This window comes from Mizuhopecten yessoensis, unplaced genomic scaffold (genome assembly GCF_002113885.1).
Source record: "Mizuhopecten yessoensis strain PY_sf001 unplaced genomic scaffold, ASM211388v2 scaffold716271, whole genome shotgun sequence".
Taxonomy (NCBI): Eukaryota; Metazoa; Mollusca; class Bivalvia; order Pectinida; family Pectinidae; genus Mizuhopecten; species Mizuhopecten yessoensis.
Window position 1 is genome coordinate 83,743 of NW_018480033.1, and position 23,787 is coordinate 107,529.

Sequence of the window (23,787 nt, forward strand, 5' to 3'; positions counted from 1 at the left end):
AATCAACTAGATTTTTTTTCTGCTGCTGTCCACATTGCAATACTTCGTACTTTCACCTTTTTTCAGTGATATCATCACCTTAGGCATCTGTCTTTATACTGCCTTGGCTGGCGCAAGGACATTAATCCATGACCCTGAGTGACACAAAATAAAACACTGAATATCAAATAATTGAGAAAGACATCGTGGTTTGGTGAAAATTGAAATTTGCTTTGCTCTAGCGTGGGAAAATGTCAATAATGCTTTAAGACTTATTTAAGTGACAAATTGTGAAACATTATTCTAGTTTTCGTAGATACAGCCAATATTCGTAGATGTTTTATACAGTCGTCATCAGATTCGCGATATCACAAGGAGGCACAAATACACCAACATATCCTATCTCTGGAACACATACACTCATTCATGCTTACACAACCCACATGGAGGCAAGTCCTTAAATGACCTTCGCTGTTAAACAATATAAAAACCAAACCAAACAAATCATAGATGTTTTGTCATGATTACTTTTCTTTTTATGGTTGATCATTTCCTGTCTCTTCTTGTTCTGCTTATCTAAATTCATTTCCGATCTTGTCTTGTGTGTTGACATTGTAATTTTTTAACTGAAATCATAATTATTTTATGCTATTATGTAAACTCTCGATTATCAACTAAAGCAATTCTGAAAATTACTTTTGATATTTGACGTATTATAAAGTATAATTAAAAGTATGGTTTAAAAAATATTTATTGGGTTCCCCTTATTTGCGTTCTTCTAAGTAGTGAGTGCTGTATATGTTGGATTGAAGAACTCGTACTGCAAAAACTGTACATCCTTTAAAAAGTGAGCAAATATTTATAGTTTACGTGTGTTAAAAGATAACATTAAAATCACACTATGAAGTTTATCGAGGCAGCCAGTGCTAGAATAACGTGATATTAAATGGAATGTGATAAATCTGTGATAAATATAAAACTCGTTATCACTTGGCAGAACCTAATACTTGTCTGATGTAACACTTATGATAAGGGGACACCCCCGCATAACGTGTTATTGTTTGACTTCAGTGTCTCTGATCGTTATCTCTGGGCAGCGATCAATATTTGCGTTTGGTGTAACTATGTTGTAAAGAGGACCACCTGACACTGCGTTTCACTCTGTTGACGGTGAATTTATTTGCGTCCGATGAAATTATGTTAAGAAGGAGACACCCCGACACTATGTGCTACTCTGTGGAAGGGAATCAATATTTGGATAAGAGATTTGTTGGTTGTACAGGATTTGGCGTCCCAGTAACAGCTTAGGCAATTTAAGGACGTATTTCCACGTGTGTTGTTTATGCCTGCATGTGTTTATGTGTGCCGGAGACAGGGTATGTTGGAGTAATTGCCTCCTTGTGATAGCGCGGATCTGTTGCCGAATTTATAGTGCTATCCCACTGAAATACCTTCCACAGAGTCACACGTAGTGTTTGAGTCTCCTCTTATCCACAGATTTAGATTAAATCCAAATATTGATCCCCGTCCATAGGGTAAGACTTAGTGTCGGGATGTCTACTTATTGACGTAATTAAATCAGAACCAAATATAAATCGCCGTCACCGGAGTAACATGTAGTGTCCTCTTATCCACAGATCTTAATCAAATTCAAATATTTATCCCGTCCACAGGGTAACACGTAGTGTCAGGGCGTCCTGTTATCTACAGATATTGACACTTTTGGCTTTGGTGTTGAGCGTAGCCAAGTGAGGAAGGCAATAAATTCTCTCCTTAGGCTGGGTAATACTAAAGTCGTTAAAACTAGTACTTGCTTTCCCCTGCTTAATATTCAGTATTTAGGCTTATACAATTTCTGCTTTACCCGTTGTCAGTATAATGTGACCGGATGGAATTAATGTGCTGGGTGCCTTCGGCATGCTATTTCAGTGATGTAGCACTATTAAGCCGGCATCATATCAGCGCTTTCGCAAGTTGTTTGATTTGGTTTTATTTAGTTTAATGTCTTATCAACAGCTAAAGTCATTTTAGGAGTCATTTTTGGTGTTGGTTAAACAAAATAGAACCATACCAATCATCCGTCTCCGGATTTCGATTACTGATCGACATGTTTGGTTTGGTTCTAATAGGTTAAGGCAATATTCATAATAATTATTATTAAGGGGACAACAAGATATATTTTTATATATATTTAAAATATATATTTTGGAATCCTTTTCCAAAGAATGTTTCGTTGCAATTTTGACTTGATGAATAGCAATGTACTCATGAAGAGGAATAGGCTGTTAAACACTTTACACCCAATTTACCTCTTTTTGGGCATTGCCCCTCATTCCCCGCGAGAGTTACACTCGTCCTTTATATAAACGATTTCAAAGTCTGAACTTGGTCGCAATCATTTTTCTCGAGTATATGGCCATAGGACCTAAATAATAACAATAGAAAAAAAAGTCCCCAAAAGGACTAATAATGAAAATGGAGTTGATTCGTCTCTTCATGTCTAGTTATTTTTGTATACTCTTGAAGAGTGTGAATCTAAATCATGTCCATGTAATTGGGCGAGGAATAGTACCCGGGGTGGTTCTAGTCGCATGCATTTAACCGTTATATATGGATAAATGGTCGGGGAAATAGTTTTCAAACCTTGCTTTCTTTTGAAATCGATATTTTTGGGTCCGTTAATAATGCAATAATCCATAGAAGTTTCCACCTTTCCGACATTGACGAAAGCCAGCGAAATTTACTATGAGGCCGAATACGACGGTCAACACTCCAATCCCTAAGTACCCACGAAGGTGGCGCTGACTCTGGGGCCGACGTAATGCGCCTCTTGGCGGAAGACAATGTCTTCCTGTTTATATTCAACTCCGCTGTTATGTTCTTGGTAAGTTCCTGAACTATTTCTGGGTTGGCGGCCAGATCAGCCATTGAGAGTTGATTAATAGCTGGTTTCCTGCACTCGGTACACGAGCATGTAGGGGTTGTTTGGGCCAGTGATGGATCATGTGCAGTTGCTAATGGTTGAGATGTGTATGTAGTTATTCTATCTGGGATAGAGGTGGTTGTCAATAAATCTTGCGTTGTAATAACTTCTGATGTTCCTACAGTTTCCTGCGTGGGCCCTGTTGAGTGAAAAAGGCAAAAAGTAATTTTGTACTAAATCTGCAATACCGATGCATCATCACCCTAAAACCTCGTAGTACGGTAAAATAGATCATTTTCAATGCTTTGAAATGTCAAGGCGTTCTTGCAACATTAAGATAACATGCAAGAGTCATATCAGCTAAAGAATATGACGTTTATTTAGTTGAAACAAATATTTATTCTGCTTAATATAATATGGTTATAAGTAGCATCTTTGGTTTCAAATCTTAAGATTTAGTCACTCGGTATGAAAAAAAAAAAAAAAATGGTAAATCAAACATTTTTTTCACTGGTACTTTGTGCGACAAACTTAAGGTCAGGGAGAAAGTAGAAACAGCCAGTGTTGTTGTCAATAGATTTTCCTGCCGTTTAACTAATCAGGTCTTCATTTTCAGATTAAGCAAAAGCAAGTATTCTGGCTTAAGATGATTCATCATCAGTTCTTCAATAAATGTTTTTACAATGTTATAAAACGACTTTAATTGTCGATGGCCCGTAAAACAATACAAACACAGATATACATCGGGTTCATAAATAATCTGAATTACTTTAAAAGTACTTGGTATATCTTTTAGTGTATTCGATGCAAAACTTACGTAAATATGAAATTATCCAAAATGAAAATAGTAATTTGCTATTTCGTAGACATACAGTGACGTATATTAGAGGAAAAAAATCCCTTACCCCCGAGACACTCGAATGTGACAAAGAGATACTTTGTAACCCCCGGGCATGGGTCATTGAATACGGTAGTTGATGACAACTCCGTCTCGCAGATCCCTTTCACGATATCTAAAGTCCCTGGCATCACACATGACGTCACAGATGTATTTCCGCCGCATGGTGCTACTTCCGTTCGTCCAAAATTGGCATCAAGGATATGAATCGACAGTCCGACCGAACATTCCAATGGGATATACTGACCCTCGCAGCATGATAGTTATGATAACATTAAATAAAGGCGACTAACGTTTAACCGCCTGCAGTGTCGGTGGTTTTCGATAATGCCATCTGCTAAGGATTGCATTGAAAAAACGAAAATTGATCTATTGATCCCATTGTAACATTGAAGATCAGTGGATTGTGACTAAATTTGGCCTAGAGTAAATTGAGTGAACAGTAACACAATTCGGTAAATTATTTTAAAAGGAATTCCGAACAAACCTGGAGCCATGGTTTATACAACTATGGTGACAAATGATCATGCTTTTACATTATTTTTTTTAAATCGTTTACCTTCTGTTAACTTATATTGTGGAGAAAAGAATACATTGATGATAACGAGTACAAGTTCCTTTTTATCATATAACTGAAATACTGACCTTACATTCGTTCAAACAATCAATTTCTACGTCCGTCATTTCATCAGCTAACTTTTGATGACATGACCAAAGCACTACTATTAAAATGAAGGTCAGATCTATCTTCGCTGTTACAAATAGTCCCAATATTTTTTAAATCACTCAAACAACATGGATAAATATTTATTTTAATAATATATTTTCAATGGTTTGAACAAATATAGAGGTTCAGCTGAAATTTGGAGACAATTTTTAACAAAACAGGGCAACAAGTTCCCATGGTCCACGTACGTCACAGCGCACGACATTCCAAAGCGTCACTCTACGCGGGATAAGTCAACAGCTTCAAGGATACTGTCTATCACTGTCCGATTCGATAATCCTACGTCGTTTCACTGGTTTGGGAAGTGATATGGGAGATTGTTGATAAATGTTAATGCTGAAATGTCCACCGTAAATGTTTCCTCCAAACACAGAATGCACATCTCCATGGAAATTGGATGAAACCTAGTTTCCGATTTACTCTCGGAGCTCCACGTAGCTCGCACGTTGACATTGTTGTTTTGTAAGTTGCCATCTGTGTATCGTTGTTCAGAACGTTTTGTAAACTCCCCGAATTGTATGGATTAGATGATATTCTGGAAATGTATGTCTGTGTGTTGTCATCCGTCAATTAGAACCAACTGGAAATATCGCGCCCGCCATGCTTACTACGAGACGTAGTGCGGAGTTATTTACTATCGTGGGAAAGTGTGATGCGGTCAACCAATCGAATTCGGTCAACCAATCAAAATCGCTCCAGGTCGTATAAAATGAATTAATATGCAGAAATATGAAATGGAAGCATTCACTGCGAAACAGGGGAGTTATATGATAAAATTATATACGTTGAAGATCAGCTGCTTTTTAGTCCCAATTCAATGGCGACAACCAGGTTTCTTAATTTCGGCTTCAAACTTTGTGTCTTGTAAAAGTTCTTTCACGGCGATTTCTTCAAACATAGCAATGTAGGTTTCTGTTGTGGACATATTCCTACCTTTATGGGCGCCAATGAGATCAATGATGTCTTTCATATTGACAGAGGAAAGTTTAAAGTACTTTTAAGCACACCCACGATGTCCGTGGGTTACGCACCATAAAATAAAGACACTCTTCAATTATCACGGACGAAGTGTCCACGGGAAAGTATTTGCACATCTTCATTTCTTTTTTTGAATAGTAAATGTGGCGCAACGGTTGCCAATTCATGTTGGAAGTCGTTACTGATCAAAAACACTTTGAACGCTACGTGTCAATCAATTACAACTTCTATCACTCTTTCTTTCGCAGTGATGACTGATTCACCCGCGGAATGCTGTGCTGGGTGCCGTCGGCATGGGATTTCAGTGAGACACCCCGGCACTACGTGTTACGGTGTGGACGGGATTAATATTTAGATCTGATTAAGATATGCGGATAAGAGGACACCCCGAAACTACGTGTTACTCTGTGGACGGGGATCACTATTTGGATAGGATTAAAATCTTTGGATAAGAGGAGACCCCAACACTACGTGTGACGCTGTGGATGGTATTTCAGTGACATAGCGCTATAAAGTCGTCATCAGATTCGTGCTATCACAAGGAGGCAGTTACACCAACATACTCTGTCTCCAGAACACATACACACATGTACGCTTACACAAAACACACGGAGGCACGTCCTTAAATGACCTTAGCTGTTAATAGGACGTTAAACAAAATAAAAACCAAACCAAAAGTCATTGACGGCACGTCTCACGAGATCTATATCCCCCAGGAGGATCAACATCTTTACTTCAGTTGACATCGTCGGTACCACTACATCCGTCTTCAGGTCATCATTGACAACCAATTAAAACTCGTCATGTAGAATAATGAGTTGTAGGAAACAACAATGACACACGTTTCCAATTGGAAAGGGATGGACGCTTGATTTACCTCCAAATTTGTATCAAGGCAAGGCAAAATAGACTTAGACGTTTAAATCGGACAATTCGTAAATACAGGATACATGTGAAGCACAGTATTCACATTCTGAAGATCTTTCGTATAATTGGAACACTATTTAGACACAGACGGAGAGGAACGGGTGGAATTATTTGTTTGTGTGCGTGTCTGGCTGCACGTCGAACAGAATATTCTTTTCAGAACAACAGTTTCATGTAACTCAAGCTACAGCAAACGTTAAATACTTAATAGTCAGTTGTTTACATCTTTATTTTGCAGGTTTTTAATTGTTGTGTGGATGTGTTACCCAAGTTCTCCAATAGCCTGTTTTACGGTGGTTAATGTATTCAACGCCACCGATGCACCTTTCTGTATACCGTTGAGGTTTAGTCTGTTGTACTGAATGAAATGCGCGCAAGTGTGTTGTTTGGGTAGCTTGTGTCTCTTCCTCTACTGTCAACACAAAACATTGTTTCTATTCCAATATATTATGAAAGCATTTGATAAAGTGTCCCATCAACACCTAATCCATAAACTAGCAAAATATGGAATATCGTCGTGAATTGAGAAAAGTCGGAATGGAACTATGTAATAAGTGGCATACAACAAGGATCGGTTTTAGGATTATTTGTTTTTAACGTATATGAATGCCATGCCTGTTCTAATAAGTCCCAAAACGAATACATTCCTTTTTGCAGTTGATACGAAAGCATTTAGGGCAATCAATGATGAACTGGATTGTAAGATTTTACAAAAGGATATGCTTTTTATCCAAAAGTCGTCAGAGGCTTGGCATCTTCGTTTCCATCCAGTCAAATGCAAAGTGATGCGCGTGGGACACTCTAATGTTAATCAAAAGAAGTACACACTTAAGGAAAATGCAGAAACTTTGGAATTCAAAAAATATATCGGTTTCATCGTAGACAATAAATTATTATTTGATAAACATTTAATTGAAAAGGTAAATAAAGCTAATTCCATTATGGGAGCTCTACGAAGATCAATGGTATATACATGTTTGTAAACTTGGAGATTTTATGTTGCTAAACACATCTTTAGTTAGACTTCACATTGAATACGCGAATCAGGTGTGGTGCCCTCATCTTGAAAAACGCATTGAAACAATAGAAAATGTTTAACGCGGAGCGAAGATGCAGGTACCTGGCCTAAAAGACTTATCCCATAAGGAGCGATTAGAAAAACTAAAAGCCCAACACTAGCATATAGAAGATCACGTGGCGACATGATAGAGGTTCATAAAATATTGTCCGGACGTTGTATTCTTCTATATATATTATGTATCTTACTGTTAAGTCGGACAAGTAAAGTTAAAAAGTTGTAAAACCATTGTTTTTAGGAATATTACACATTGCTTGTCATTATAATACAGAAAGAATGATATCACTTTCACTTAATGAAGAGTCATTATATTAACTCTAAATATGCTACAGTCAGAAGGCGTCCCTTCTGCTGGTTTCCTCTTCGTTGATGTCTGAATCATCTTAATCTGATGTCGATTCCCGTCAACATGGTCTGATTCCCGTACTCTCATTGTCTCATATGTATTCCGTCTTTGCGTATTGCAGAGTTATCTTCTCTTGTGAGCAGGTATTGATTGTTACGTCATTGGTTTCTGTGAGAAATTACGTCGTTTTCTCAAAACTTGATGACGTTACTCTCACAAACAAATGACGTAACAATCAATCCCTGTTCACAAGGGCAGATAACTCTGCAATACGAAAAGACGGAGTAGGGCGTAATCTATTATCTGTTGTTCACAAAGAGAATTTCACTCTTAATAATCCACAAGGTAATAACTATATCGGCAGGTGTGAACAATAAGGCACGCATCGTGTTGTTTATATGGGTTGGTCCAAACAACGGTCGATTTTGACGTAACAGTATAACGTGACCGTTCAGCACATTGAAATCTCAGTCATGTGATTGGGCTACCCTAAATGACTTAAAATAATAAAAAAATAAATTTAACAAGAGTTTATCACCGGTAGCCTTAAAATAAGTAACGATGCATACCTTCATGTCTGTTAGAAACCGCGTTGCTTTTCATATTCAGTCTTTGCGAATTGCAGAGTTATCTTCTCTTTTGAGATCAAGTATTGATTGTTACGTCATTACTTTGTGTGAGAAAATTACGTCGTTTTCTCAAAAATTGATGACGTTATTTTCACAAACAAATGACGTAACAATCAACACCTGTTCACAAGAGCAGATAACTGCAATACGCAAAGACGGAATAACTGTAATGAGTCAGTTTGTTTTTAAAAAAGACGTAAATTTCGTGCCTAAATCCGTTAAAACTTATGTAAATTGGTGTCGTTAGTGTTATGATGTTACATTTAAATGTTTTACTAAAACCACACAATTGTCAGATCAATAACATTTATTCAGCGAAAGGTAAAATATATGGCTACTATCATAACAATTCAATTAATCATCTGTATCAAGTAATAATTTCTTGCCAACAATTAGTAGTACATGATATCCAAAGAGTGATGATTGATTCTGATTTATATTTGTTCAATATATTAAGACAAAGGAGTTGTTGAAATACATATCTTGATCATATCAACTTTTATACATGTTATTTCTCCCATAACAGAAACCACACACAAAATTATTTTGACATCATCCCATGTGGATTCGATCGATCCAGTGGATTAAACGTAGTAAGATCCACAGCAGTTTGAATAGGAGAAAAGTTTAACATGACATAGAGTAAGGTTATAATCTCAGAAGTTTCATATACTTGTGTTTGTCGTGTTGTCTATCTAAATAAATATATCAATAGTCCAGTTACATAAGTTGTAAGTAACTTATTCTAGAAAACGATAAGTCAGCCTCACAGCAAGTATGGGAGCCTGGGTCTAGATTTGTTCTCATGGAAAACATTATTTTCGCCGGATAATTTTCATACAGTCAAGGGAGTACTATGGATTGTTAGTGATGAATTTAGTCAGCGCTATAATAGCTTGGAGAGTCTCCTGCCCAGAAGGAAGGATCTGGTCCGCCGGTAGTAGGAAACCGTACTGACCCTTGTCCCTCAGCTCCACACCATACGAATACTTGACTCCCACAGCTCCATATGTCCAGTCCGCACTGCTCCCACTGGATACATCTACAAAGTACACAAATACTTGGTACATGTATAATCAATATACTCCCACCGTCCTCATCTTCAAACAGAACACAACCACGTAGTATATATAATATACTCCCACCGTCCTCATCTACAAACAGAGCACAACCACGTAGTATATATAATATACTCCCACCATCCTCATCTACAAACAGAGCACAACCACGTAGTATATATGATATACTCCAACAATCCTCATCTTCAAACAGAACACAACCACGTAGTATATATAATATACTCCCACTGTCCTCATCTACAAACAGAGCACAACCACGTAGTATATATAATATACCCCCACCATCCTCATCTACAAACAGAGCACAACCACGAAGTATATATGCTATACTCCCACTAACGTAGATATTAATCTACAATGTCTGATTATCTAATTATGCAGTTTTTTCTAAGGAACAGTGTTTTATTTCACTGTTCTTTAAAAACCGTGTTGTATCTTTGAGCAAGATACTGTACTCCGCTTGTTCCAGTCTACTCAGATGCAAATGAGAACGTGGTAGGCAGTGCTAGAATTGTAGAATGCTAGCTGTGAGCGCCGAAATGGCAGCACCGGATGTATGCTCCCAGGGAGTGGAGAAAGATATTGGCTGGTTGAAAAGGCCCTATAACCACGGATCATAATTTGTGAACCACTTAGAGACGACTTACGAACTAGGTTGTGATAAAGCGGTATATAAACTCGAATTATTATTATAAATTTATTATTTCAGTCAGCTTATGAGGTGATAACTCTCGCTTAGCATGTGTCAATTGAATAGATGGCGAATCTATAATCAATTTACCCGTGCTCAACTGAAGTTCATAACCTGACCAAAATATACAACTATTCCTTCCATTTACAGTGTGCTATTCTGTGAATGCAACATAGTATTTGGTTTTATTAGTCTGATCAGCGGATACAAATTTCGTATCGTAGAAAGGAAGTGTACCACAACTAGTGTTTATGTGTGACGTTTTGATTAGTACGATGCATACCCTGTAACCTTCATCAGGCAAATGACCAGTGAAGTGTATGAACAAAAAGGTGTAAAATATGCACGAGTAGGCAATATAAAACGACGTCGATTCAGATACGCTATATTTATAATTCGGCTTAGCTTTGTTTAATACCTGGTATAGATGTGTCACAGTCAATGTATGAGCCCCCTCATCTCGGTTCAGAACTGGCTCACTGCGGCGTATTAATATGGCTCTCCCTGACTTGAACATATTGCTCTTTGTCCAATATGTTTAGTTATCCCATCCCATAATATAATTGTGCTGCAGTGCATGGTCTGTGGTTGCCGATTTATTGATAAGGGACTCTGACAGCTTTCTTTGCAGATCTGTTGAAATTCTTTTCCCTCTTGTGTTTCCGTATCTTGTTTGTGTTCACTAAGTCAGACTCCAAATCCACTGCCAGTTTCTCTGATAAAGGAAGCGTCAAAGTTCCTAAAATCCATTTCTTTACACCAATTCTGCTACGTTTGCTTTAGAGGTTGTACAAGGATATTGCGAAGCGTCTTGACGAGCTTCATTGCTGGATCTATGTAATGGCCGCGATGTATCTTCTGGATAGTTTCGGATATTCCTTCTATTAAATGGGTTACGACCTGATCTTTCATTTTGTTCTTATCCTTGATTGGCCTTTTCAGGTTCTTTCCTTTATTTTTACACTTTTTTGGCATCTTTTCGAGGGTCCAATCCGGATATCGACGTTTTCATTCCACAGGCAATATAAATCTGCACTTGTATTTTGTCTAGTTGTATTCCATCTGTTGATCAACTTTATTACTACGACTTATTCTTATACAAAGGATATTGTTATTTGGAATTCAGATATTGTATCGTATGGGTCTTTTTTTCTAAAGATCAATACTTTTACCGTTTACAGTGCGCCATCTCCCTTTATAAGTAGGATGTATTTGAAGGGCATCGTGCCGTTTATTTCTTCTTGTGAATTTGATGCTGTTTATGGCATCAACGGTGTTGATATTGTTGGTCAATCAAGTCGTTCTGTGACCCTTTGTTTACGATATCTAGTATATCGTCAACATATATTTTCCGTAAGTTAGACTTTCACTCTAAGTAGGCAGCTGGTGTTGCTCCTTCCTGAAAATTCGAATTTTAATTGTCGGTTGGATTCAGCATTTCGCCCATGTATTACAACTAACTGTAATACGCTTACAGCGTATCTTAATCGACGTCAATTTTATCTTGCCTTCTTGTACACATTTTACACCTTTGAGTTCATACGCCTCACTGGTAATGTGTCTGATGAAGGTGACAGTACACACTAGTCATCAAAACCTCACTCACTGGTTGTGATGCATAACTTTTCTACAATGCATACTCACCAACCCAAAAAAACATGTTTAGAGAAAAAGGATACACATTTCATTTTCATAAGAGTGCTTTTGGCATACGCCTTGATAAACTCTGAAACCATCCAATGTTAATGACGTCACTCATATTTTGCATAACCCCGCCAACATGCATTATTGTTGACGTCACGGAAACGTGTCACGTTTTATGGCCAGGTTTTGAGATGATAACTCCACTTCACAGATGGTTATTGAGTGCATGTCAGAGTAGAATAAGATTTGTTCGATATGTGGTTATCACGGTAGTAAGGATTTTGTTGGATATAAGAAAAAAATCGGTATTTAAACATGAATGTTTCGTCTAAAACAGAGACTATTTTTGTTTGTTTGTTATAGTGGTTTTACGTCCGCTTCACTACCAAGCAGTTTGGTCATCCTGCAAACGACATTGATTCAAGGAAATGCCTGGTAGGTTATACAGTAAGGTATTGTTGGATAAATAGTGAGGCATGGATACTTGTTTAGGAAAGTTTGTTGAATACATTGGAAATGTTTGTTAGTTGCTGGAAACTCTTAGGTGCAACTGAAGTTAAACGTTTTGTCAAGCTGTATATGTAACAATGCTGTACTCACCGAGAATGTTAGCGACACTGCCGTGATCGTACTTTGTCCCATGGACTGCCTCTAATGCGTTGCATGCAGCCACTGCTCCTGCATCCTACAGCGAGAGTAATGGTAAATGTATACTACATGTATGTGAACAGGTGAGTAAAAACAGTATATCTTTAAAAAAAATATTCGCAAACCATGAATATAGAATTAGGAATTTCCCCTTTTTTGCAAATATTCGATTCATCTTATTCCATTTAAACCAAAATATTCCTGATTGTTAATTAATTACTGGTAGATGTCGCGTAATTGTCACTATTGTGCAGAAACCGCCAAACTATCATAGCGCAGTATGCTAATCAATTATGCCTGCATTTGTTCCCTAACTTTGCACTTAGCCTCGGTTTGTGCATATTTTTAAGACTTGCACAGTTTTCTCAATATCGAAAGTCTTACCATTGCATAACCAAAATGAAGACGTTGAACAATCAAAATACAATAACGCTTATTAATTATGCGTGGATTTTGCTCTTTAAGCGATTTAGACTCAGTCTCTGTATATCGTTTAGTTTCATCAAAATCGAACGATGCTAAAGCAAGTTATGATGCGGAAACCAAAGTGTGGACGGTCAAACTCTTCCGATACTATAATATATCCCGTCACAATGTTTGACGGGCGTATAAACATGGAGGAGAAACCAAAACATAACAAGCGACATCATTAACTGAGAAAAGTACCTGGGAAATTAGACTTGGTAAAACGTCAAACATACCAGTTCCTTGAAATCCTTAGGCAGTTCCGTTGTGTATCCCCAAGGAGTCATCCAAATCTCGGCAAAGCTGTGGAAGTCGATAAAACCTTTGAGGTTCTCTTTGATACCCTCGATATAAGTCGCAACTCCTTTGACCTCTACCTCGGAGAATGCAGATGGGCCGCAATAAAGGTCTGAACACGGATCTTTGCTAGCTCCATTCTCTGTCAATAAAAAGGCGACATATTCTGAATAAAAATATCGATTTGATCATTGATATGTAGGTGTAATTGCCTCCTTGTAATAGCGCGGATCTGATGCCGACTTTATAGTGCTCTCCCACTGAAATACCGTGCCGAAGGCACCCAGCACAGCACCCCGCACGTTCACATTATACTGACAATGAGTGAACCAGTTGTTGCTATTCCCCTAAATGCTGAACGCTAAGCAAAGAAAAATTACTACCATGTTAAAGGACTTTGGTATGTCTTTGCCTGGGGACAGAGCCCATTGTCTTCCTCACATGGGCGAGCGTTCAGCTTTCAAGCCAAAATTGTGGTGTTGCCAAGCAAGGTGCTAGGGAAAGAAAGACAGTTAGAAGGAGATAGAAATATATAGATCCCAAATATCGCAATAAGTGCAGCAGATTATATTTGATCGCTTTTGTGCCCCAAAATAGGGACTCTAAAGCAAATCCCCAATTCTGTAGGGGATTTCTTACGGTAATGCAGTGGGTAACAGCAGGTGTATTATTTTCTTGATCCCCGACCTGCAGGGGTGAACAAACTAAGGAACTGTTTGGCCCGAATGAGAACGGTATAGATATATATTATTCATGCACACTTCCTTGAGGGTGAAGGCCAACCTTGTAATATTATTTTCCCTGTTAAATTATATGTCAGATGTAGTCTTCTCAAAAATGCTCATTGTTATGTACATACAGGCCTTTATAGTACAATATACCGATTAAATGGGAGAATGAATAACCAATTGGAAATTTTTTTGGCAGTTAAATTGCAAAAGATAATGTAAAAGTAGTTCCTTTTAGCGCAATATTACCTACCATTATCATGTCAACGTCGTCGTAACGTAGCTTTTCTAGATGTTTGAACTTATGTAGCGTCAAAACAGAAACACTTTGTCAAGCTGTCAATCATTTAATCTATTGTGAACACGTGCAAATACTCGACTTAAGTGTTTTTGCGTTGCCATCCTTAGGTCGAGGGAGAGAGATGTGTTACTTGTCCCATATCGGTAACGAAAGGTATATTTTTCATTACTTAAGTACAAATACATACAAATCGAAACGATTTTGTCATCTTATACCACGGACTTACCACACCAATGGAAATCCCAGTTCCGGTTTGGATCAACACCTATACATATCCCGTGTTTGGACACAGTCTTCCTCCACATCCGGTCCTATAATAATTTTATCATTGCACAGTCATTAAAATTATATAAGTAAACACTTGTGATTTAACCACTTTTCAACATCATCCATGATATGCTAAATGTAAATAGAACTCTGAAAGGTTGTATCAACAAAAAGAATTATTTGTACCCCATTCCAGGTTCGTTACCATAAAGCAGTATTTACATATATGACACTGCCCTATTCCAGGTTCGTTACCATAAAGCAGTAAATATATTTATAACGGTACCCCATCCCAGGTTCGTTACCATAGAGCAGAAAATATATTTATAACAGTACCCCCTTCCAGGTTCGTTACCATAGAGCAGTAAATATATTGATAACAATACTCCATCCCAGGTTCGTTACCATAGAGCAGTAAATATATTTATAACAGTACCCCATCCCAGGTTCGTTACCATAGAGAAGTAAATATATTTATAACAGTACCCCATTCCAGGTTCGTTTTCATAAAGCAGTAAATATATTTATAACAGTACCCCATTCCAGGTTCGTTACCGTAGAGCAGTAAATATATTTATAACAGTACCCTATTCCAGGTTCGTTTCCATAAAGCAGTAAATATATTTATTACAGTACCCCATTCAAGGTTCGTTTCAATAAAGCAGTAAATATATTTATAACAGTACCCCATTCAAGGTTCGTTTCAATAAAGCAGTAAATATATTTATAACGGTAACCTATTCCAGGTTCGTTTCCATAAAGCAGTAAATATATTTATAACAGTACCCCATTCCAGGTTCGTTTCCATAAAGCAGTAAATATATTTACAACTGTACCCCATTCCAGGTACGATCATAGCCGTCCACATTGAAAACCGGGAGTATATACCAGTCATAGCTGTCTACAAATTCCTTCATATCAGCATCTTTATCGTATTCGTCCAGCATCTGCATCAAAAAGGTAAGTTATATTTATCTCCTAACTATAAAGTATGACGTTTACCAACACTATGACAAGATATATTAATTGTTCCAATAACGAAATGATGGCCAATTACTTTGAAGAGTTCTTACCACATTTACAAAAACAGGCATTGAACATTATATTGTTATTTGCTCCAACAGTACTATCTGCAAACGCGCCTCGTGATTTGTCAGACTCTGCAGATCATAGATTATAATATACATGGCATTTATTTCCTATTAATGTTCGATCCATGATGATATTTGGACCTCATTGAACTTTTATACTATATGAACAACAAACGGATATCAGTCGTGCTATGAATAAACGTTGTCAGATAATAGTCTATTGACAATATATAAAACGTTGTCCGATATCTGTATAGCGATTAAAACATGAACAGATGTCTTCGAAGATCGTGATCGTTTTTTCCTGCAGCGTTCTTTTTATACTTACCAAACACTAATATTACTTAACTTTCTGTCAGCGATGAGTGATGCTATTCCACTCAATACCCAAACTTTTATTTATGGTTTTCAATCACGAGACGAAAATATGAATATAAATATTGTGGAGACGGTTCAGAATTACATTAAAGACACCAGACGTTTTTATTAGATTCTCAAATAGCTTTGTAAAATAATCTCTCTTACAACAATTGCGATATTTGAAATATGTATTGTCAAATCAAATTCAAAGTACAAATAATATCTTATTTTAATACTTAAATAAAGATCTGTAAAAGTAACATTGATATGATATGTGTATACTGTTATGTTTTGTAAGGAGAGGGCTTATTTAGGCTATACCTGCTGCCCAATTCCTTTTGTACATAAGATCAGTACAATAATATATTCTGAAATGATGTCTGTTTGGCGCCATGTATGGAACAGTGATAGACATCAGTCTCGGGCAGAGCTTACTCTTTTCTATGTACATGTATATGTCATGGCATGTTAAAGACGTTGATAAAAACCTGCAACGCCATCTATAACAGTTGCCGGATATCAGTCTTGCGTCATGTATTAATGTTGTCGACTATGAGTCACACATATAAAACGTTGACAGAAATTGTTTGGCACCATGTACAAAATGTGGACATAATTTGCTTGGCGCAATTTCATAACGTGTCGGAGAAAGCTAAACACTTACCTGCCCCGTCATGTAAATAACAGTAGCTGGTGATATCCACTCCCGTCCGTGGATACCGCCTTCCATCCAGAATGCCGGCCTGGGAGTAGGGCTACTCTTGCTGCTGATCTACATTTAGATTTACCACTTAGATTAACTTCATGACTGTACTTTTGTTATAATTAAACCGTTGCAAAATTGTAACGATATTTTTAGTCAAAAAAGATTGAAATTCAAAATGTATCATCATTAGAATCAGAAACGTTAATTTTGAAAAAAAAATATTTGAATTAAATTGAAATTTAACGCAATAACTGTACATTAAAACATATTGAGTTCATTGGTTGTGTATTTAGGATGAAGTGTCCTGTCCAGAGCGAAATGAATTTAAGGCCGTATCCCATGTGTATAATGTATGTGTGTATGACTGAGGCGGTATGTTGATATGTTAACCTCCTTGGGTTATCACGGATCGGATGCCGATATTGAATGCTACTTCAATGAAATACTATGTACGATGTACCGGATAGCTAAAGATTATTCATATTCTTACTGACCAGTTCAGGAAGCAGGACTTAACTCCAATATCTGTATACTTCAAGAATAGATAATAATAACTACATTTTCCTATATGAATCCATATCATATTCTGCAATTTTACAAAATGCTTATTTCTTGGTAACTTATCCTATATATCCAGTGGGTGGATGGCCAATGTGTTTATACACAATAACTTTTGGGCCTGTATCCTTTGGATTTTATGTCAACAAATGTACATGATTTATTTAATTGTTAATAATATCCAAAACATAAACAGAAAATGATTGAATAAAAGTTGAAAAATGTTCATTTCACAAGCTAAATTGGAGTTACCTCCCCTGCACTGTTTAATTGGATTGTTATGACAAAATATATGTAATGTTTGTAAATAAGTTTGGAAAGGACTTAAATAGGCCTGGCCTGATGTCCAATCCAATTGACATATATAAAGTCAATAAAATCTGTTGAAATTGAAGCAGGACTCGTTTTCCATGAACAATCATAATTCTTAATAACTATCTTTGGCATTTAAACAGCCGACCCCATCCTCAACCAATCGTATCAGTGATTGTGTAGGTTAGGCTCCCTGGTAAACACAAGTTTTGCTGATTTACGAATTATGTTATGATGATTACATTGACAATCAACATTACAGAGAATAGAATATGTATTTGAAGAATTTGTTTGTTTGTTTGTTTGATTTTGTTTAACGTCCTATTAACAGCTAAGGTCATTTAAGGACGGCCTCCCCTGTGTGCAAGATGCATGCGTGTAGTGTATGTGTGTGTATTTTGGGAGGCTGCGATATGTTCGTGTTTGTCTCCTTGTGATAGCGCGGAACTGATGCCGACTTTATAGTGCTACCCCACTGAAACATACTGCCGAAGACACCCAGCAGGACGCCCCACCCGGTCACATTATACTGACAACGGGCGAACCAGTCGTCCCACTCCTAACTTGCTGAGCGTTAAGCAGGAGTAGAAACTACCATTGTTAAAGACTTTGAATAAAACCGCGTTATAATCCTTAAAATAAAGTCCGAATGTTAATTGATATAACTAACTGCGTTGCACTTTGTCATATATGTAGAATATGTAGGATGCGGTGACAGATTAAGAGAACATTACCTTGATGCCCCTGATGGTTCGACCCTCGTAGGATTTCGTTATTTCGAACAATGAAGCTTTATCGCTGTAAACATCAGTGATGTTCTTCATCCATGCTTCGATCTTACAAAAGGAAATTTATTATAGGAATGAATTATAAACACAATGATTAGTGACAACTCAATCTTATAAAGGAAAACGAAAATTAAAGGTATCACAACCAGTGAAATGTCTATTTGTGATGTTTCGGTGACAAGTACGAAACGTACTCCGTCATCTTCATCAGACAAATGACCAGTGAAGCGTAGTTACTCAAAGGTGTAAAATGTTGGCAATATCAAATCGAAGTCGAGTAGGTCTGTTTAATACCTGATCGTGCGAGTCTTTGAGGCCTCTCTGATTTATTGCGTCATCATATCGAAAAAAGGATAGGTGACATGAAAACAACAATGCACACTAATGCGCACAATCAAAAACATCGACCTTCATATGACATATAGAAAATATAGCATAGTTCATTATGAGATTATGACAGCGACCATAAAACTTGTCAAAAGTCTTCATCAAATTGCATTTTATATTACTTGCCACGATTAGCTCTTCACTAAACTCAGCCTAGTATGTGTACAAAAAACAAGTTTGCCAGAAGGTCACAGCTTGTTCAAGTATTAATGCCTTTAAACGTCCTGAAATCTTGCGACCAAACGCAACAAAAATATTATTAAATTTGGTTTAGTTTGAAAACCATCATAAACCAGGAATTCCAATATCATAGTTCGAATTACGATTTTCTGTTGCATTATAAGCATTCAACAAGTACTAATTGTAATGTGGGACCATTACAGAAGGCCCCCGAACTGCTCCCATAGTCGTAAAGATACAATAATACACTTGCATACCAAATTTGAGCAAAATCGACCAATATTTAATTTCGACCAATCAGAGGCCGTGGCGGCCATCTTGGTTTACCGATCGGAAAATGAAAGGTAATTTGCACACTCCCTTACCATGATGAACACTTGTGTAAAGTTTCATTAATTTCCGTCGAATAGTTTTTTAAAAATGTGTCAGAAACTTTTATGGCGGAAGAACCGGAAGAAGAAGAAAATAAATATTCGTTTGGGGGGACTTAATTATAACTCGATATAGTAAACTCTACATAACAGCATTTGTATATTCGAGGAAACAACCTGCAAAACAGCAAACGTTAACTACAATAAACAAGCATGAGACTTTATATTGGAACGCCCTGACCATATCTCTTAACTATTTTAGATATTTCCTTGACGTTAATATAATTTCGGTAATATATTTAAATCAGAAACAAAGATATCTCATTAAACAGGATAAAAGTCGGAGAGGAAACACTTAAATAATAATCTTGTGTTTTATATTAACGTCCTGCTGTATGACGTTTACCAGCATAGGCGAAACGAATAACGCGCAAAGTCAAAACAAAACACTATCTGTCGATATACCGTACAAAAGGGTTTGTTCAGTATGAAAAGAAATGTTTCTGTGCAAACTCTTTTGTTCTGCAAGGCAATACTCCTCATAACTGTGAATGTATACCGTAAAAACCAGCCAATCATAAAAGAGGATTTCAATGACGAAAAGAGCAGATGTTATTTTAGTAGAGTGGTTACAATGGAGACGAAATGTTAATAAAAACAACAGACAGGAAAACATTATACCTCGCTAAGTTCATGATAATCTTCGTAATTGAAGTCAGCCTCTGCCTCAATAGGGGCGGGTCTCTGGGCATCTATCGTCTCCTGAACGTTGTTTAGAATGACCACGGGATGCATTCCCCACAGAGTGAAGGAAGAAAACAAATGCTGGAATACCGCTGGGGATAGGCTCAGGTCCACAGGTACGCCGACCTGACGAGGCTCAATCCAGAAGTCAACCTGCATTATAAACAGCATATGGTCAAAAGACTATTTGCAAATAGAAATAAAAGTGAGAGAAAACAATAAAACCTGTTGACGTTAGTAGAGTAAATGACGAAACGGCAGTACGGTAAAGTTAAATGTTTAATTTATTTTTACTCTCTTCATCGACCTACAAACCTTCCTTACCTTGTTTCCCAAGTGAAAATCCTGATGTTCTCAAACAAATAAAAGCCGCGATAGTTTGATCAAATTGTACTTATTATATCTTGACTTGTTTGCTGTTATTTTAATATTTCATCCATTCATATTTTGTCATATTCCATTTCATATTCATTTCAACAAAGTTTATTGCAAACAAATATGCAAAGGGATAGGGCATCAGGCAAAGCCTATATAAGCCTTCTCCTTACAACTTCGGTATGTTACATGTACAGTCATTGAAATCATCAAACAAACATATAAACAATTCATATTTCATATAGTGTATCTCCATGTCCCCACCGTACCAGATATGGTTATGATTAAACAAATCTTTTAGACCTGATTATGTACTCTGATATACATTGTAGTACAAATGCATTGATTTCTTCATCACATTCATGACATCCATGAAGTAATGTGTTTATATTAAAATGGTCATGGGTTATATTTTGGTTAATCAGCTGATTTCTAAGTGTCACTCGAGAATGGTTGAATACAGGACGGATAAAAAAACACAATGTTCCATATAATGTTCATATTCATATGATGCATAGAGGAATATCTGACTTACCCTGTCATGACCCTGCTGTCCCTGCAATGCTTTGAGGGCCAACAAGTGCTCAACCTTCTGTGGAACAACCCTCACCACCTTGTAGCTACATTAACAATGAAAAAAGTCGTTCAACATTGTTACGTATAGCAGTCTTGGTAGAACGGTTTTTTAGCCATTTAAGTCCTTACAAATCTATCCTGTCCTTTAGAAACGAGTCAATGAGACACGTGACCTACAGATTTGAGTTTCCTCTGAAACGTCATTGAAATCGGGAGCCTATGTCTTCTCGTTGAGGATTTTTGTAAAGAGCTGTACGCTAAGCAGGCCCTTATTACATGTATTTCACTTTCATAGTGAATCGAACAGTGTGCAATATGCTTAAACTCCTAATAACTATACCAATTCGCCCATAAGCATACGTGGCCAAAACACCACATTTTTCATACAGCCTTTTAGCTCTGTCTAAATGATCGACACTGTTCCGTTCCAAGTACGTTCATTTATCGCGAAATAACCCTTAGTCACCTTAACCGTTTCAAACGGGTTAAGCGAAATCGACCTGGTTTACTAGACTACTATGATATCAACGCTTATTATCACAATTCTGACAAAGATAAAAATGTATCTGATAACATGACTGGTTTTGTGACAAAATGTATTTAACCATCTCACAATTATCAGTAGTATGAATCCACCAACTCATGTAATTGTGAATATATGATCACCTTCCAATATGCTTCTTTAACGTACACAACACACATGGAGGTCCGTCCTTAATTGACCTTGGCTGTTTATTGGGCGTTAAACCCTATACATCTAACAAACCAACCAATAGAGATACATGAGGTTTGGGTGATTAAATAGGAACGCTTTCTTGGGTACAAGTGTTACAATCGGGGTTGAAATCAACTTTGGTTTCCTCGATCTTCCCTAAGCAGAAGACACATAGGAAAATACACGATGCTGCATGATGCCCCATTTAAGTCGCCTCCTGTGGTAACCTACAGCCGCCCACGTAATATTCAATGCAGATTGATCATGCCATAAAATCACTTTCCTGTACAATAACACAATGATGTCACTATGCAAAGATTTACAACGATTTTCCTCCATAAAAAGTCCCCTATACAAGAATTTCCTGTACAAAGATATCTCTATGCAATGATTATCCTCTTCGAAGGTTTCCCTGTTAATAGTTCCTTATATAAAGATTAACTATACAAAAATTTCTTGTGCAAAGTTTTTTCTCAACAATTCTTACCCTGTACAAAGATTTCCCTATACACGGAATTCCCTATATTCACCTTATATTCTGATCCCCGTTTTATCTGACATCAGTGTATAATATGCACATTTACATTTTACGAATATAAGATTAGCCTAATTGTCAGGCATGCGGTCGACCTCTCTTTATCAAACATTTCGTAATTTACCGTGTCAATATAAAGCAAGTGCGTGATAAATTTTATGAAATAACATCTTTGCACAGCTCGTTAGAAACCGTCTGTAACATTAATATACAAGTATTTATATTTAATTGATCTTTACCTTTAGATACAATGTAACGTCACTGTACCCAAAACGGGATATTTTTTAATCATGTGTTGAGTATCTTATACCATAGTACCAACTGCAAAAATGTGATCATTTGTCATAAATAGGTATTATCCACTTTTTTATTACAAGTTAATATTTCCTGCACGAGGTTTTTAAAATAGAATACTAAATGCTGTAATGATGAAGCAGGCACATGAACAGGCGTCACTATACTCTGAAAGAGACGCCTTCATATTTTGACTAATATTAGGGGATACACGATCACTACCAGAAAATATAACCATCGTTATATATCTCGAATTTTTCTTAAGCTAGCTTACTTTTGAAACGTGGCGAGTAAATTTTAAACAATGTGTGACAGCACAACGCACAAAAACCATCGTGCGCACAAATCGTGCGATTCAACAATCGTGGGCCCCATTGTGCATTTATGTCTGCACAAAGTTGCAATTTGATACAATTCACAAAATGCAAAAAACATCTTGCAGATTTGAAAAAAGATACATTATAGACATGTTATTACGGGTTGACGTAGTTTGCGTTATGTCCAATTTTACAATGCATATTACATATGTCCAGTATTGACACCTCGGAAAGTTACCTAAGTGCATCTTTACCATTTATCTATCTGGTTTAAATGTTTTTCATTTTTCTTTAGGATTGTTGGCAAAAAATGACTTTAAATGATATGCTGCAAAATAATACAAATAAATTAAAACAAGAGTGATGTTGAGTTCACATTTTATATACGATGTAAATCTTTTCATATTTGTGTACTTTGGCGGTGTTTGAAGGTTCAGCAAAGTTGAGAACATGAACGATATGACTCGAACGTACTAGCAGACCGCCAAACATGTACCAACACACTAATTTCTAAACAAAATACTGCAAAATAGCTTTACCCGGTAAAAACACAGCAGGGTTTACAAACCGTAACAGTGATTCCAGAGCATATAAAACAACAACGCGTGATGATATAATAAATATCACAATTAGATATAGCCTAAATACAGTTGAATGTATTATATGAATTTATTTCATCTTGTTATATATATTGTACAAACTTATTATCTTACCCGTCATAGCGGATCTGTGAACACTGTGACAATGCGATTATTGTCAGGACACTTAGCACCAGTGTGTGTACCCTCATCATGGTGGACCTAGAGGACTAACTAACACAGTGGACTTATATACACCAGATAATCAGTAGCCCATGCTCAAGTTACAGGTAGT

The 23,787-nt window shown here is 36.9% G+C and overlaps 1 protein-coding gene across 1 annotated transcript; it reads right to left on the minus strand.

The window, feature by feature from the left end:
* Positions 1-8,778: 8,778 nt before the first annotated feature.
* Positions 8,779-23,734, minus strand: LOC110442475 (carboxypeptidase B-like). Its single transcript, XM_021486107.1, has 10 exons — positions 23,628-23,734; positions 21,013-21,097; positions 20,040-20,255; positions 18,367-18,468; positions 16,721-16,828; positions 15,442-15,552; positions 14,565-14,649; positions 13,249-13,451; positions 12,500-12,584; positions 8,779-9,527 (listed from the first exon to the last, which is right to left on the minus strand). The coding sequence occupies exons 1-10, from the start codon at positions 23,705-23,707 to the stop codon at positions 9,340-9,342; spliced, it is 1,263 nt and encodes a 420-aa protein (XP_021341782.1). The 5' UTR covers positions 23,708-23,734; the 3' UTR covers positions 8,779-9,339.
* Positions 23,735-23,787: the final 53 nt, after the last annotated feature.